At 41.7% G+C, this 18,913-nt stretch overlaps 1 protein-coding gene across 3 annotated transcripts in view; it reads right to left on the bottom strand.

Moving 5' to 3' along the window:
* Nucleotides 1-18,913, bottom strand: part of LOC121812070 (synaptic vesicle glycoprotein 2C-like) — a 58,150-nt gene that overhangs the window by 21,990 nt on the left and 17,247 nt on the right. For all 3 annotated transcript variants that reach the window (XM_042213207.1, XM_042213205.1, XM_042213206.1), the window contains exon 2: nucleotides 14,753-15,645. In XM_042213207.1, the coding sequence (XP_042069141.1) occupies nucleotides 14,753-15,359 (607 nt within the window). In that variant the 5' untranslated portion in view covers nucleotides 15,360-15,645. The remainder of the gene's footprint in view (nucleotides 1-14,752; nucleotides 15,646-18,913) is intronic.

The raw sequence follows: 18,913 nt of genomic DNA, 5'->3' as shown, positions 1-18,913 counted from the left end.
CACATTTAGATTTAGGTGGTTAGAATTTCACTGTATGATTTCTGTATAACCTTTGCATGCGTAAGATGAAGTAAGTATGTGTCAGCATGACCTTGTGAAAACTGCTTAGCTGCCTAATGATGTTCACTATGCTATCTGCTAACTGTTTTGCTCAGACAGATGAAGCTCAGGGTCAGTGCCAGGTGCTGGCCTGGGAAAAGATAATGGGAGTCTTCTTTGTTCAGCAATAGCCCGGGTTGGACAAAAGACTGTTGCAACTAAAAGATACACAGAGTTTGTGCGATGGTATGAAAGGGGCGCTGCGACGCCCCATGGTTAGAACGCTCATTGCTGTGAACCTGTTATGTTTTGATGTGTATGTGTGTTGTCCTGCACGTAGTAAGAAGTAGCTTGACCACAGCCTTTTTTGTGTTGCAGACTTTATTTAGAAAATTCCACAACACCCCAAATGACACCCTCAGCACCTTTTCTTAGACTTGATACATAACAACAAGCCTGAAATACTGAGTTACTGACAGCATGCTCCTATTGAATGAAGCCATTTCCTCACCAACACTTTTGCCTGAAACAGTTAACCTTCACAGCCTTTTTACTCTAGAAAGTCAAAAAAAAAAAAAACCCCCTCAGACTGACCAAGAGTAAGATCAGCCAGCGGCCCAGGTCCACATACATGTGGAACTAGACAGGAGTAAGTAAGACAGAGAAAAGTATCAATTCCCATATGGCTCCTAAACTTCAGGCCTTCTTCCCTCTCCGGGCACATGGTGTGGAAACAGCTCTCAGGCTTAGATCACCTTTGAAAAAACACATCTAAGCTGCAATTTATTTATATAAATAGAGCAGAACACACTCACGAACATCTCGAGTAAATATAATTGTTGCTAAACTCCCATCGCGTCTGTGTGACTTTTGGATCATCTTTAGGGTACCTCAGACCACCATTCACACCTATGGGCAATTTACAATCACCAGTTAACCTAACCCCACTAACTGCATGTCTTTAGAGTTTGGGAGGAAGCCGGAGAAGCCAGACAGTACCAATGCAGAAATGGGGAGAAATGGAGAGAACCGTGACACTCCTCACAGAAAGGTCCTGTCCCAGGCCCTTCACTATGCTAGCCACGTCACTTGTGTCATGTGAGCCAGTCATGCACCTCTTGATTTTTGCAACTTGTCTTGACAAGTCTTGACTTGTGATTTTGACTTCTCCTCCGTATCAGCATTTGGTTTGGTTGTCTGAGTGGTGACAGCTGTCATTTAGGAAATTACTGTAGCGGCTTCTTGTGCCTTAATGGTGGGTATAAATGAGTGCATGTGCTTGATGATAGCATGAAATTGAGTGATGCAACCACTGCAGAGGGTACATTGGGACCTTGACCCTGACTAGAAACCTCCCTGCCTAACTGCTTCACCACATTCTAAACTTTCCCCTTGGTTTTCGACTCTTAAGAAAACACAATACATTCCCAGCTAATTTCAAAGCTATAAAATCACCTCCATACACAGCTTGGCAACCAAAAATATCACACCGTAACGAGTCACATTGGAGATGGAAAGCCAAACACTACAAACCATGACTAAAGTGTTCATTCAGCGAAATCACAGGAAGCATCTGTGCTGCATAAACCTGAATCAGGAAGCCAAGAAACACAGTTTCTCACAACAAAGTTCAAAGACTGTGAGAGCAAGTCAGTAGTGCATCTGTTGCGTACCATTGAACTCTCTGCCAGCTAACTAAGATGAAAAGGCTTTGTTACGATTCAATGTTGTCAGTGTTTTGTTTTAGGCGTGACTGTTATGTGTTTCCTGTTTTACCTTATGCGCTGGTCCTTACTCCTCCAGGACTTCAACATTGACAGCCGGTACAAAAAGGGCTTAGACAACGTCATGGTTGATGTCCTCTCTAGGTCATGAATCAAACATTTCATTTGGGGTTAAATGTTTGATTTTTGGGTGGGGGGAAATGTTATGATTCGATGTTGTCAGTGTTTTGTTTTAGGCGTGACTGTTATGTGTTTCCTGTTTTACTTTGAAGGTCTGTCTTATCTCAGTGTGTTCGGTTTACGCTTCCTTGTCTCGTCAGTTCTGATTTGCCCCAGCTGTGTTTCCCTCCTGTTGTCCATTCCCTGATTGCTCCCTCTACGTATTTAAGCCCTGTGTTTCAGTTTGTCATGGTTGTGATCTCCCCCTGTGTTGTAAATGGTTTGTTGTATATAGATGGAAATAGTTGTCGATACTTTTTCCTTACTCGGTAGCTGTAGGGGTGAGAAGCCATTTTTCTTTGGGAACCTTTTCTCCAGTTTTTGGTTAGGGAGGCAGGTAAGATGCCCTATAATTTTCGTTTGGGGTTTTCTGTGAAGGTAAGCCAGCTGCATTTCATTTCTAGAGTTTTTGTTTGTTGTTTTGGCCATGCTCACCCTGATGCCTGCTACCTTTTGGGACTTGATAAATTGACTGGCTGTTGTGAAATCCATGGTAGCTGTTTTTTGTTGGTTCGTCTTCCTTGAGAGCAGGGAGTGTGGGGGCATTTCTCCTTATTTTTATTTGTCTTATGTTGTACGCCAGTTTTCCCAGGGCTGGGGTGTAACAGCTTTGGTGTCACATTTTTATGGAATCGTTTTGCTCAAACCACTAACTATTTATTTTAATTAGTGAAAACAGATCTACACTGTACTTTGTTGTTTTCTCTTCTAAGTTCACTCCCTTGCTCGAAGTCGTCAGAAAGTAGATGTGATTGTGCAAACACCGCTCCTCCCATGGAGGCACACTCTGCTCTGCTATATTTAGTTTACTTAGTGACTCAGTGGCACAGAGCAGCCACAGTGAGTAAATGAAATCACTGACTACACTGATTTGTGTGGGAACACAGTTTTGTCCCAGCTCATTTAGTTAGCCAATTAGTGGAGAAAGTCATGTTTTAGTCATGACTCATCCCAGTTCTTAAGCATAACTTAAAGTGTTATTGACCATTGCCAATGACACTTATTGAATATAATATAGTTAGTTTTTTGGATTGTCTATTTTATTTATTTAGGACATTTAAACAACAGATGTTGACCAAATGTGCTTTAAAAATATGCACTTTTACATTCTACAACAAAACAAAAACACTCTTTCAAAATACTTGAAAATCTCAGTGATCTGATCTCAGTCTGATTAAAGTGTATTTTTATTTGGCAAATTGATGATAATCCATCACATTCACCATAAGACTCCACTCTCATGTATATAAGCTGAAATGTGCTCTATTTGGAAGCAGCAGGTCTCCCTCCCCTTTCGACAGGTTGTGTGTGAGACTTTAAATCATCAAACTGTAAATTATAAATTTTAAATTGTTATTGATCCCTTTACCCCGAGTCCTAAAGTGTATATTTATTTTCTTACTCTTCTTATATTTATTGTTTTTGTAATGAACCGCTGATCTGTACCATAAGTCATCCTTGCGGGGGTTGTCGGAACTGTATGCGCAGTCGCACTAAGGACAGATGTGCTCAGAGGCATGCCCCGTAACGCGTATAGAGCAGTCTGTCGCGGCAGGAATAAGTTGTACAAAGTCCATGTAAGTTACGATAATACTTTGATAAGTATGATAAGTGTGTTTCTAATGTAAGGTATGTTGCTGCGTTTGTATTGTGAGCTATCTGAAAACCTTTTTATTCTGTATTTACGTTACTTACATCCATGTGCTATTTTTTAGCTAGACATGTGTGTCATGCAAGCTAGCAGCACCCCATGAGAAACGGGCCGAAGTGTTTAAGTGTTTACCGGAGTTTTGCACCCTTGGCAAGCGGACTGAGGTATGTGATGAGAGATGATCTGTTGTTATATTTTATTTAACTGAACTGTGTAATCCCTTGATGCTGTTTGAAGTAACCCCTTTTGTTTTATTTAATCTGTGACTGTATATCTCAGAATTACTTGTTTGAACTTGCCTGAATTAACTTAAGCTCATTGTTGTTATTGCTCATTGTTATAGTTCAAAAAGTACTGTACGGGTATCAATTTTTTCTTATTTTATAGTTTTCACGGTGCTCAACGTCCAGAGAATGAGCCGTGTGTGGTGAGGAAATAAATGGCTGCACCCGTTAGAGACTCTTCTGTCGTTCTTGATGCCAAGGGCTGCTACAGTGAAAACTCATCGCTGCCTTGCAGCCATCTACACTCATCTTATTCTTTCGTCGAACTGTGAGTAAAGGAGTGTATCGCATCATCCAGAGACTGCTGGATCAGTAAAGGACTCAAAATAAGGACATTATAAATACAATGTCATGCACACCTTCATCTTGTAAGCTGTGTGAGCAAATGATCTTCAACATGGCAGTCTAAAGTAATGCAAGAAAGAAAGACCTCTTCTGTATTTAACACAGTAGCATGTAAAGTTGTGATGCTGAATATCCCACATTTCTTACATCAGAATGTCTAAGACTGAATCTGGGCTTTATGCTATCAGTTGTACTTCTGTAAAAACTTAAGTGGCAAATTGTCTGATTTGAGGGCATCATCAGTATTATTTGGGTTTTGTTGCCAGTCTGTGAGGTTAAAGGTGTAAATATCTAAGTTGAGTGTTAATAAGTTTGAAACCACCACTCAACCCATTTGAGTTCAGATATATACACTTAAAAGGGCAGGTGCAACAAGCCAAAAATAAAATTAATAATAATGTTGTCCCCTGTTGAAGAAATAGACAAATCTACAGAGGCACAAGAGGCCAGGTCCAGCTCCAGAGAGCAAAGACTAACAGAAAAGGGGCAGGAGATGCATGAACAGGAAGCCAAGAAAAATGAAAGGTCATTTAGCAAGGCATATGAGTACTGGAAGGAGTTAGCAAGAGGAGTTAGAACAAAGCTGAAAGGTTTCTGCTCAAACGAAGACCTTGTTAGAACACAAACGGACATTAAGGCTAAAGAAGCATTAATGCATGAACTGTATGAGCCTATCCGACGTAATCATACTTCTACTCCAGATGTTGTCAAGAAAATGGATGCGTGTGTTGCCCTAACAACAGAAATTTGTGATCTCATTAGTAAACGACTAGAAGATATAGATAAGACTTTTAATGACAGGCTCGAGAAGGAGCGTGTAAGGATGATATTAAGTAAGGAGGAGTATGGATCTGTTTTTGGGAAAACTGAAACAGAAACAGTTATTTCAGAGCATTCAAAGGGCTCAGATTCATACTCTGGAGCCACATCTACGACTTCTAGCAAACGTGTGGATGCCGAAGCTGACCTTGCAGCTAAACTAGAACAGGCGAAGGCAATGCAACGAATACATGAACAGCAAGCCAAGTTGAGTAGCTTAGAGCATGAGTGGAAAATCAAGGAAGCACAAATGATTGCAGAAATGACAGCAAAGCTAGAGGAAGAGAGAACTAAACTGCAACAGCTACAGGCAGAAAATGAGGTAAAAGTAGCAGCAGCCAGAGTGAGAGCTTACAACAACTACGATGGATTGGAAAGCCTTAAGTATGAAGCAGATGACAAATCACAACTTGATAGCCAAATCATTGAATCTCAGAATCCATTGAATCCACAGGCTGAATCATTTCGACCTCAGTGTGCACCACCTGAGATTTTGCAAAAGCAACAGGAGGTCAGCTTAACACGGAGGCAAGCTTGTTCGTCTCCAACCGTCTGCCTGCACCTGAACCCACAGTGTTCACTGGTAACCCTTTAAAGTTTATAGACTGGAAGATATCCTTTATGGCATTGATTGGCCACAAACCCCTCCCCGCAGGCGAAAAAATGTTGTACTTGAAAAGTTATCTTGCAGGTGAGGCACGGAAGGCGGTCGAAGGATTCTTCTATCGAAACTCAGAAGATGCATATCAGGGTGCCTGGGAGATTCTTCAGGAGAGGTATGGAAGTTCATTTGTCGTCCAAAAGGCTTTCAGGGATAAACTGATGAAATGGCCAAAAATAGCTCCCAATGACCCAGTAGCCCTCAGAGAGTTTTCAGATTTCCTTCAAAGTTGTGCCGAGGCCATCCCTCATGTTAAAGGGCTGGCAATTCTAAATGATTGTGAAGAAAATCATAAACTTCTCAAAAAACTACCCGAATGGCTGGTACGCAGATGGGGTCGCGTTGTTGTGGATGAACTAGACAGATGTCAAGAGTATCCACCATTTGCTCATTTCACCAAATTTCTACAAAGGGAAGCTAGAATAGCCTGCAACCCCATTGCTTCTCCCTTCTTATTAACCACTAAAGTAACAGATGAAAGGCTTCCTAAGAGAACCAAGGCACTCAGCACCAATGCTCAAGCTAAGCACTCTGCAGGTAAACCAGGGACCTTAATTTCAAAGCCAAGACCACCATGCTTCGTCTGCAACGATGAAACACACGGTGTCGCCAAGTGCCCAACCTTTGCCACAAGGCTTCCTGATGAAAAGAGAGCTTTCATTCGTGAAAACGTTCTTCGCTTAAGAAGTCTAGTAGAATGCAAAAAAGACTGCTATAGTGGTCGAACTATGCTGCCTGTTGGAGCCAGTGAAAGTTAAAGGTCACATCTCAGAATGACAAGAAGTCGCTCAGTCCAATGACAAGAACCTCAGCACGCAGAGTCCAGTTTGGCATTGCAGAGCCCAGTGATCACATATCTTCGCCCAGAGTTATCATCTGGGGATGGGCCTACCTAGTGGATCCTCAAGAGCCACTAACTAAAACTCAGATTACTTAAGGATTCCAGAACTTTTGTGCTTGAGCAAAGTGGAAATCCTATTAGAGGAGTGGTGACCCGTTTATATAGATATTAGGTGATGGTTGACACATTGATATATTGATGAGAAATGTCATAACATCTTAACACGATGAATTGATAATTTCACTCAAGATCAAATGTGTAGCTAGGGGTATGCAACATGAAAATGACTAACCATAACCGTAAAATGATCTGTATTGCTAAACCTGCTGCTTGTATCCATATGCCGTTAACAGATGGCCTCTCAGAGGCCTTATAGAACACACGTTCAGCAGGTTCAAGGTACGCTAGCTTTTAGCTTCTGTTGACCCAAGTCTCACTGCTGCATTGTGCATTCTTGAATACTCGATATTTGTTCCGGTAGCGGTCGTCGATTTGAGTGTCTCATCCCCAATGTCCTGCACGATACGTAGCAAATAACTCCCGTTCAGACATCTCCGCCTCTCTGTTGATTTGAGCTGTTAGCTCAACCACTAAGCCTTCCTGCTCTAGCAGTCTCGCCTGGCCTTAAGCGCGATCTGAGAATACTATACTGATGGTCTTTGGAATTCTAAAACTCATTCAATTTTCTGAATTCCTGAGCATTTGAAAGTTAGGATACGGGCTGGTCTCTGCACTAAATGTGAAGACTCAGCCAGTGCAATTAAGGCTCAGTACAATGACAGCAGTAGACACAGTCATAGCTAGCAAAGTGGCTTGTGGATTGCAAGTTCGTGGGCTCCATAGTGAGTCGCATGTTCAGCTACGCCAGGCATACACAAGGGATTTCATCCCAGTCGATAAGTCTCACATTCCTACAAAGGACACCGCACTTCAGTGGCCACATCTGAGGCAACTGGCAAACAAGCTGCAGCCACTTCAAGACTGTGAAGTGGGATTGCTGATTGGCTATGGATTGCCCATCAGCACTGGCCCCTCTAGAAGTCATTGTAGGGTCAGAAAACCATCCATTTGCTCAAAGAACCGTGCTTGGCTGGAGCATCATAGGATCAGCAAATCCATATCTTGATAGAAAGGAACATCAAAGCTTTGTACACAGAGTGGCAGTAAAGGAAATGCCATTGCCTCCGGTCAATGATGTGTTAAAGGTCCTAGAAATGGATTTCAGCGAAAGAAACTATCAAGATAAATATGTTTCTCAAGATGATGTTCATTTTGTAAAACTCCTCGGCAGCACAATCACAAAAAGGAAGGATGGACACTATGAGATGCCACTTCCTTTCAAGGGCAGCTCTCCACCCATGCTGCCAAACAACAAGCGACTGGCTGAAGCTCGTTTGCAACACCTCAAGAGGAAGTTAAGGTCCAATAGGCAGTACTATGACCATTACACAGCATTCATGGAGGAAACCATCAGCAAAGGTGTTGCAGAACCAGCCCCCCCAGCACATGAGGGAGAGACAATTTGGTACATCCCACATCATGGGGTGTACCATCCTAGGAAACCAGATAAACTTAGGGTGGTCTTCGACTGTTCAGCCAAGTTTCTGGGCATCTCTCTGAATGACACCTTATTGACTGGCCCTGATCTGATAAACTCTCTAGTAGGAGTTCTCTGCCGCTTTAGGAGGGAAGCAGTAGCCATCACCTGCGACATTGAAAAAATGTTCCATCAGTTCTATGTTCCACCCAACATGCGGAACTACCTGAGGTTCCTATGGTGGAAGGGCGGTCAGCTGGAAACAGAACCCCAAGAGTATAGAATGGCGGTGCACCTTTTCGGTGCTGGTTCTTCTCCAGGGTGTGCCAATTTCGGCCTTAAATATCTTGCACAGCAATGCGAAGCCGATTATCCTTCGGCTGCTGCTTTCATTGAAAAGAACTTTTACGTTGATGATGGACTGACTAGCGTCCCATCAGTCACAGAAGCTACAGACCTGATTATCAATGCACAGCAGCTGTGTAAGACTGGAGGTTTACACTTGCACAAATTTAACTCGAACAAGGTGGAGGCGCTATGTGGTGTTGCGCCTTCAGAAAGGGCAGTAACCACTGGACCTCTCAACCTTAGCCTGGATTCAACAGCGGAGGGTCACGTACTTGGCATTCAGTGGTCAATAGAAAGTGACACCTTCAGCTTCAACATTGACAAAAGGGACCAACCCTCAACTCGTCGTGGTATCCTGTCCGCTGTCTCCTCCCTCTACGACCCTCTTGGTCTTGTAGCTCCCTTTATCCTGAGTGGTAAATGTATTCTCCAGGAGCTGTGTCGCATGGGCATAGGTTGGGATGATCAGCTTCCCGATAGCCTACATGCACGGTGGGAGCAATGGAAAAGGGATCTACACAGGCTAAAGGAAATAGCGATACCCAGATGCTACCATCCTCCAGACTTTGGCAACATAGTGAGGGTGGAACTGCATCACTTTTCAGATGCCAGTAACATAGGTTATGGTGCATGTTCCTACCTCAGATACAAGAATGAAAAGGATGAAGTACACTGTAGCCTTGTGTTAGCCAAAGCAAGAGTTGCACCAACAAAGCTCATGAGCATCCCAAGGCTGGAGCTTTCGGCTGCAGTAATCTCCGCAAGGCTAAGCGTCATGTTAAAAACAGAGCTCGGCATGCAGATTGACGAGGAATTCTTTTGGACTGATTCCCAAGTTGTATTGGCCTACATCAGCAATGAGGCACGGCGATTCCATGTGTTTGTCGCAAATCGTGTTCAGCTAATCCGAGAAACCACAGACCCTGCTCAGTGGCACTATGTGGATACGGCAGAAAACCCAGCTGACCACGCTTCGAGAGGTCTATGTGCAGGGGACATTCTGTCAACGAACTGGTTATCGGGTCCTAAATTTCTATGGAAACCTGAGATACACCCAACACTACATTTTTCACCAGATTTGCTAGTCTGTGACCCTGAAGTTAAATCGGTGAAAACCTTTGCCACCCATGCCAATGAGCAAAATGACATTCTGAACCGTCTAAGCCGCTTTTCCAGCTGGACAACGCTCATCAGAGTAGTTGCAAGAATTAAGAGACTAGGCATGAAGTCAGATCGTGTCAGCAGCATTGTGACGGTAGAGGAAAGGAGAAAAGCTTGTGAACTAGTAATCAGTCTGGTTCAGCGACAAGCCTTTTTGCAAGACATAAAGACACTTCAGAAGGGCAACTCTCTTCCATGCTCTAGCCCCCTAAGTTGTCTTGATCCCATCTTAGATGAAGGACTTCTTCGTGTCGGTGGAAGACTGACAAAGGCAACGCTCAGTCGAGAACTAAAACACCCGGTTATCCTTCCAAAGGAAAGTCACATTACAAGACTAATACTGTCTCATTACCATGCCACCATCTGTCATCAGGGTCGCAGTCAAACCCTAGCAGAACTCAGAGCAAATGGGTTTTGGGTGCTTGGGAGCAGAGTGCAAGTATAAAATGGCAAGACTGTCCTGGCCCAGTGGGTTTATTGCACCCAAGTTCATTCTAGTACATAAATGCTCGTCGCAATGTACGAAAACTTACGGCTCGTAAACCCTCCTATGGAACTTCCGCCCACCAGGAGCAACGCATGGCAGAGCTCCCGAAAGAAAGGACTGAAGCCTCCGCTCCTTTCTCTACTCTGGTATGGATTGCTTTGGTCCATTTTCCATCAAGCGGGGCCGTAAGGAGTACAAAAGGTATGGGCTTATCTTTACATGCCTGTCTTCACGTGCTGTTCATATCGAGATGCTAGAAGACCTATCAACAGATGCATTCATCAATGCCCTTAGATGCTTCATCAGCCTCAGAGGAGCTGTTTGCCAACTCCGCTGTGACCAAGGCACAAACTTTGTAGGAGCCAGAAATGAGTTCAGAGAGGCTCTCAAACAATGTGACATGCAGGCACTGGAGGCTTTCCTGGCAGACAAACAGTGTGAGTTTGTTTTCAATGCTCCTTCTGCAAGTCATGCTGGTGGCATCTGGGAACGCCAAATTAGAACCATTCGTAATGTGCTAAATGCCACTACTGCTCAGTGTGCAGGAAGACTAGACGATGCCTCTCTTAGAACTTTGTTTTATGAGGCCATGGCTATTGTAAATAGCCGCCCCTTGACTGTGGGCAGTATCTGTGACCCAAAGGCACCTGAACCTCTTACTCCGAACCATCTTATACTGATGAAGTCCAAAGTTGCTCTACCACCACCTGGGAAATTTGTGAGAGAAGACTTGTATGCAGCGAAGAGGTGGCGTAGAGTACAATACTTAACTGAGCAGTTCTGGGGTAGGTGGAAAAGAGAATACCTCATGAATGTCTCCACAAGACAGAAGTGGCACAAAACCCGCCGTAATCTAAAAGTGAATGACATTGTTATCATCAAGGAAGATATGTTACCAAGGTGTCAGTGGCAACTGGGGCGTATCGTTGAAACTATCGAAGGCGATGATGGTTTAGTCCGTCGGGTCAAAGTTCAAGTAGGAGTCCAAAGTCAGACCAAGAAACAGGACCGTGCTTTCAAGCCCCCCATCATCGAGCGGCCTATTCAAAAACTGGTGGTTCTTGTTGAAAGAGAATAATAACAACCATGTTATTATCTGAGAGGAACTGACATACTGACATAAACAATGTAACAGTCCAGGTGGCACCTGCTCTATGATGTTTGTACACCTGTATATTGGTTGAAGTGGTCTCATTTTGTTGTTGTTCAAATCATGTATGATTAGCTAGTTTGTAAATCATAGCATGATTGGTGGGAGTGTAATGAACCGCTGATCTGTACCATAAGTCATCCTTGCGGGGGTTGTCGAAACTGTATGCGCAGTCGCACTAAGGAAAGATGTGCTCAGAGGCATGCCCCGTAACGCGTATAGAGCAGTCTGTCGCGGCAGGAATAAGTTGTACAAAGTCCATGTAAGTTACGATAATACTTTGATAAGTATGATAAGTGTGTTTCTAATGTAAGGTATGTTGCTGCATTTGTATTGTGAGCTATCTGAAAACCTTTTTATTCTGTATTTACGTTACTTACATCCATGTGCTATTTTTTAGCTAGACATGTGTGTCATGCAAGCTAGCAGCACCCCATGAGAAACGGGCCGAAGTGTTTAAGTGTTTACCGGAGTTTTGCACCCTTGGCAAGCGGACTGAGGTATGTGATGAGAGATGATCTGTTGTTATATTTTATTTAACTGAACTGTGTAATCCCTTGATGCTGTTTGAAGTAATCCCTTTTGTTTTATTTAATCTGTGACTGTATATCTCAGAATTACTTGTTTGAACTTGCCTGAATTAACTTAAGCTCATTGTTGTTATTGCTCATTGTTATAGTTCAAAAAGTACTGTACGGGTATCAATTTTTTCTTATTTTATAGTTTTCACGGTGCTCAACGTCCAGAGAATGAGCCGTGTGTGGTGAGGAAATAAATGGCTGCACCTTCTGTCGTTCTTGATGCCATGGGCTGCTACAGTTTTAGTAAGTATCCAAAACATACAAATTTCATTATATAATTTTTCAAGGGATCTTATATCTGTTTTCACTCTTATATGCTTTTCCATACAAGTTTCACACAAGACAGATACAAACTTTATAAGATATATTTATATCTTTTCCATATGGGAAGTCACACACAAAAATTGGTGAATTAAACAAATTGCAAAAAATTGCTTAATTTTATAAAAAAAAATCACGTTTTATCTAAAAAAAAGCTAAGAAAGTAATGTTTGTATATTGTTGTCTTAAAGATGAAGACATTTTATTATTTTATGTGTATAAATTATTGCCATGCTAACATTGCCATTAGCTCAAAGCACTAAAGTAAAGCAACTCAATCCCGTTGTTTAAAACTACTTAAAACTTCACTTTTTTAAAAAATCTGAATCTTACTTCAAAATAATGAGTAAAACAAGATTAAAAACACACCTGTCAAGTTGAATAAAGAAAACTGGACCCTGGTCACTTAATTGAACAATCTGACTAAAAATGGCTATAAAAAGTTCTTCTGGAATAGCAAACTGATATTTAACAGCTGTCTCTAATTGGCTCGGAATGGCCCAGTCAGTTTTCATACCCAACAGTGAAAAGTATATTGTATGCAGTAAAATTAATAGCCAGAGAACTAGACATACACTAAACACATTTTCTTTGCTAGGAGGACTTCGATAAAGTTCCTCATTTGTCTTTTTTCTTTTTGTTTCATTTCATTTATTTATAGTATTATTCACATTAATATATGCATAGCCAGAGCTGACAGGTGTGGAGGGGTAGGAGAAAAGTGAGAGAGAGTGAGTTGCAATTCTGTGCAAATTTGGATTTGGTTCTTCCTTCATAGACTGGAACAAAACACTACAAAGCTCTCCAAATGCATGTGTTAAGACAAAAGCTTCAGTCTGCACAAGGGCACCAAGCTCGGTGGCCTACTCTCCCCTTCACTTCTTGTTGTCTTCACTGAGCCAGTAGCAGTAGCCATCCAAGAAAATAAAGATATTAAAAAGATATTAATAAAGTGGAACCCCAACTTACGAATACCCCATTTAACGAAAAATTCAAGTTATGAAGGCACTTAACGGCAAAATGCCTGCGTAACGAAATCCGCTGGCTCTGATTGGCTGAGCCCAGAATGCCTACAATGCCCACAATGCCTTCCGAATCATGTGACAACCCCCTTGGCTTTCGTACTTGCGCTTCGCTGTTCCACTTGAACGACGTATTGTTGTTGCAGTTAGCAATTAGCCTATAGCCTATCGTTCACTCAAAAGGCGCAATGGGTGCTTCGACTTACAAAAACTTTCGACTTACGAAAGACCCTCGGGAACAAATTAATTTCTTAAGTTGGGGTTCCACTGTACTTTAGGATAAGCCTTTTACTGATGATGACTGACTTTTCCTTGGCAATTCACAAACCTCTTTTCTGAAGACTGTCACATTAACAGACTGTCACATTAACAGATGAATCGTCAGATCTATGTAGTAACTAATGCCATAACGCAAATGTCGAACCCTATTTTAACCCTATGCTGCAACCTTCTTTTTTAAAAAAATATTTGACTGACATTTGCCCTATATTGAATAGAGACAATAGAGATGGACAAGAAAGCAGGACTCAAACCCCTGCTGCTTTCTGGCAGCCATGTCATCGCCTGCTCACACGCTGAGCTAAGCTGAAACACAAACTTGACTACATGTCACGTCAACACATACCACAACAACTTGAGTGACGGGAAGATGTAGGGATAAAAGGAGTTTCTGGTTATGTCAATTAGGACATAGATTTCCCGCAAAAGTCTATGTCAAGTTTTATAGATAAGGTCACATCTATATCAGACTACTCCATGGAATGGTGTTTGGCTCTTAATTGTTATTTTCAAAACACCTCCAGCAGGCCACAGTCAGGTAACATTAGATAATTAGGTATAAATCTCTGATTTCAGGTATTTTCAGGTAGTCCCACCATAGGTGCATAAAATCCAGTTCCTAGCCATGCAGTTTACTTTTACAAACATTTGTGAAAGAATTGATGGTTCTAAAGAGCTCATTAAAATTGAGTGTGGTACTCTAATAAGATGACACTATTGCAACAAGTTATCTCATGATATTTCTTCCCTATTAGATATTCTACAATCAACTGTAAGGAGAAGCACCTACAGCAACTCAGCCATGAAGTGGCAGACTACATAAACAGAGCTCCTGTAAACCCGACTGTTCAAAACACTGCTGACTCAATAACGGCATTGGCCCAAACCTCCTCTGGCATTAGCATGAGCACAAACACTGCATGACCGGAGCTTCATGGCATGGGTTTCCATGGCTGAGCAGCTCTTGTAGTTGTCATTTTGTAGTTGTCCATTACCTTTGTCCATATTGTGTAGCTATATTTAAGCTCAGTCTTGATGTTTACATGTATTTTATTTGAGTACCTCCATTTTGTGGTAACTGTTTTTCATGTTCCTCATTGATGGTAGGGTGATATCAGTGGTGAAACAGTAATATTCTTACTCTGCAATGTAATTTTTGTAAAAATGCAGACTTCTTTGAAGACCGAGGAAAACTCTTTGGACGTCAAAACCATTCAGTGAATAATATCAAAAATGTAATATTTTTCTTAATATAACATCTTTTTCAAAGAAAAAAACCTTACCAAGCCATCCAGCACCAGAGTTGGGAACACACATGTCTGTCTCAGCGCTGGGAAGGACAAAGCCCACTACAAACACCTCCACTCCATCGGACATGAGTGCCAGACCTAGAACAAAGAACAGCTGCCACTGGAATCTCCCATGGCCACACTCCTGCATGATCAACTCGTACTGCTGGGCCAGCTCTTCCTCATCTGCTTGTCTCTCATTTTCTAGTTCCTTGCGGCTCTTTAGGCTGTCAGACACTGGCTGGCCCAGAGCAACCTGACCATCCCGTGGCTTCCCATCATTGTATCCAGGCACTCCTTGGTACTCCCCCTCATAGATCTCATCTTCATCATCGTGACCCTCCGTGGCATCACTAGAGGCCCCGTCCTCTTCATTGCTTGCATTGTCGGCATAAAGACCATCTTGTTGAGTATAACTGTTGTAGTTGTTCTCTTCTTCATCCTCATTTTGAAAACGATTGTAGCTGCGCTGGGCTGAGTATTCATCAGAGGCTCGATCAACAGCTTTGCTGAAATTTTTGGCAGCTTGCCTTTTGGCTTCCTTAGCGATGTCCTTGGCACCTCTGACCAAGGAAGTCCTGTTGTTATGCGTTTCCTCCATCTTGGCACGAGAGTAACAAGCACTAAATTCAGCTTTAGTCCACTTTTATTCCACCAGATGCAATAAATATAAGTTACTTGGTTGTTTTTCTATCTTCTATTCCCAGACAGAGCAAGATTTATGCTAATTTATTACCCCTGAAATACCACCCAACTGCCAGAAGACTAGCAATTAAGTAATGGTGTCTAATTCCATTGGATTGCAGTAACTAGACAGTGTTGAAGAGAAGACAGTTGATCTCAGACTGGCAAGATTCAAAGTCCAGTGACCACTCAGAAGAGGAAACCTGCAGGGACAGACAGAAAAAAGCAAGTTTAGCTTGATTAAAGACTGCCAGTCACAAATACCTGCCTGCAGTATTTCTTGGCACACTCCAAAAGAACATTTTTACACCGAGACAGCCACACTCCCCACTGATGTTGACAGAAAGTTCAGTCTACTAATGAGATGAAAATGATGTACTAGGAAGAAAAAGTCACAGAGGCCAAATTTTGCAGGTTTGAAGTTGTTAGCTGAAAGTAGCATTGATGATTTAAAGAAACTCTACATACCGTGACTTAGACATGTTCTGTTATGCTCATAAACATAGCTGTAATATAAATCTACTGGCATAAAATAAATATTAGTGAGTAGACTAGCTATGGATAAAATATAAAGTAAAAGTGTTACTGGACAAATTTTCTGATATTCCTGAATACAAAATATCCCAAACCTACACTACTGTTGTACTCTCAGTCTGGCTGAAATATGCTCCTATTTATGGTTTGAACTAAATAGCAAAAAAAAAAAGCTATTTGTATGAGCCCATCAAGAAACCAATGTCAAAGCAAGTGCACAAATAAGCAATACAGTAAGTATAATGGTGTGCTTGCTGTCAGAGTTTCATTTAATTACAACTCAGGTCCTTGAAGTATTTCTAGAGTATATTGTATAGTGCTTTGTACTCAGTTCTCAGACATGATCTGTTCACACATTATTAGTTTGTTGATTGCATGACAGCAGTAGTCTAAACATAATTAATGACCAACTCATGAAGTATGATGTGTTGACATCAGTGGCTAGAAAACTGTAACTAGGTGTTTGTGGTCCCTGCACTTACACTAAATGACAAAGTACTGAGCCACATACACATTACACCTGTAGGATTTGCTTGGCCATAGAAAGTATGTTGAAGTTTCCAGCACACAGCTGTTGTGCTGACGTTAATGCCCGAGGAATTTTTGGAGTGAATCAGCTGTGTTGGTGAATTTATGCATGTCTCTGTGCTTGGTGACTTTACATGACCTGCTACTTCATGCCCATGTTGATGTAATTCCTAAATATTTCCAAGACATGTCACAAACTAACTTGTTGGAGTGGCAGCATCCCACAATCAAATTCGGTGAGCTTTTTGAAACCAAAGCCATGCATAGGTGCTTAATTTTATACATCTGAACTCAAAGCTTAAGAAATGTGGCTCAATATTTTTGCCTATATTGCGTATTTCAGAAAATGTGAAACAATTTATTAAATTTATATGCAGCATTGCTCGGACATCTCCAATTTGCATAAAAATGTTATGGCCCAAAGTTTGACTATATAAAATGACTGATGTGACGTTTTATTTTCATATATTAAATAGTTTTTAAGATATTTTTTTTTCTTTTTTGAAAAATAGCCAGAGGCCAGATTGAATGTGAATGAATATCTAAACAACTGTTAAAGATAAAAGCCCAATTTTCACTGGTCACTCTTACCGTCAAAATAAATCAGGGTTTGTAACTTGGGACAGATATATAAAAAATATCTGATAATTGGCTTGTTAAAATATGAAAAAAATGATTTGAGATGGAATGACTCCCTTGTGTGTCAGAATCTTGGCTACTAGCAGCAGGCCTTTTCCATCATGGATGTCATGGGTGGACTGAAATCTGGGGGAATTTGAACACCAGGTAATTGCCTTGGGCTCTTTGTGATGTTCCTCAAGCCATTTATGAGCAGATTTCGCAGTTTGCTGGTATGCACTGCTCTCCTTACAGAGGCCACTGTCATTAAAGAGTCTCACTGCCGTATGGGTGTGGGCTTGATTTGCGACAATATTTCAGTGGGTGTGGATATGACAAAGTGGAATTTGGCACATCTACATGCATCCAGGAGCTGAAGGTTTCCACTGCAGAACACTGCACTGAAATGAGACTGTCAATTTCATTCACTGCACCTGTCAGTGGCTTTAATGCGGTGGCTGATTAATGTATATCTTGAGCATTATTGATACTTTCTTTGCATGGCGCTGTAAATGGTAAATGGCCTGCATTTGTATAGCGCTTTTTCTAGTCCCTAAGGACCCCAAAGCGCTTCACACTACATTCAGTCATTCACACACTGGCGATGGCAAACTACATTGTAGCCACAGCTGCCCTGGGGCGCACTGACAGAGGCTGTGATTTGATTGATCAAAAATTTATTTTTAAGCCTGTTTTGTTTTGTTGGCATTAACATGTTAGAATTATAATTTCACAATGCTGAGTGCATATTGCATTTCAGCACCACGTCTGTTGCATTGTTTTCTGTTCTGTATGTCAGGTTTGCTTTGTATTTAGTATATGTTTTTATACATGCGGTTTACATTTTTGTTAAGTCAGAATAAACTTTATTGTTCTGAAAAGATATCCATAACTATATGTATTTCTGTTATGCATTCAAAAACAATACATCCTTGAAAATGTGGCTTTTGCTGCTCTGTTTTATGTCAAATGTGATTTGTTTCTGGCTCATGTTTCTAGGCTGGGATTACATGTCAGCTAGTATGACTGGCTCTCCTTAGGGGACTCTGTACTATGACACTGGTGGGGCATTTCAGAAGACCTGTCAACCCACAAGGCCAAGCCATATGAGCACCCAGCAGTCACTGTACCCAAACACTGCTGCAAGAGAAACACGAGAAAGCCTCTGGGCCATCACTTTCCTTTCCAAAGCCACTTTAGCATCACTATATGCTATAGAGTCCCCACTGAACAAATGGTCAAGTGGTGTTTGACAAGCCAGGTATGTGAGAATAACTTAACTTCAATGCTGGCCTCGAGAAAAAGAGCAGTCACTGGCATCTACTTAACAAAAATACTAGTAACGCAAACAACCTGAAAGAGTAATTTATCTGGCTACACTCTTTTTATTTTAATTAGAAGCATTAGAAGCAAATTGTAAGTACTTCCTTGTAGATTCTAGTACGCATATCAGTAAGACAATACATTGCAGTCACACAGTAATGTGAAATGATTTTGTCTAAGAGCAGATGAAAACCTTAACACACTTCTGCATTTCTGTGTGAAGTCTCTTGGGTGGAAAGCATACAGTGATGTGTTAAGACTGGGTGAAGTACCCTATTGACCATGGCAGGTTGATGTATTGTGCTTCTACCACCTTTGCTCTGCAGCATTAGATAAAGCATCAGTCGGACTCTGTCATTTGAACACAAGCGCCGGAGCTCCACAACGATGTGAAGCAGATTTTGGTGCAATGCAGCAGTCAAATGATGTGGCGAAAGTGCCCTAACTAACTTTGTGCACAGGCAGGTG

This window comes from Haplochromis burtoni, unplaced genomic scaffold (assembly GCF_018398535.1).
Source record: "Haplochromis burtoni strain Fernald_Lab_line unplaced genomic scaffold, NCSU_Asbu1 Contig_426, whole genome shotgun sequence".
NCBI classification, from domain to species: domain Eukaryota; kingdom Metazoa; phylum Chordata; class Actinopteri; order Cichliformes; family Cichlidae; genus Haplochromis; species Haplochromis burtoni.
The sequence above is the reverse complement of the archived record's forward strand: the minus strand, read 5'-3'. Positions and strand labels throughout refer to the sequence as shown.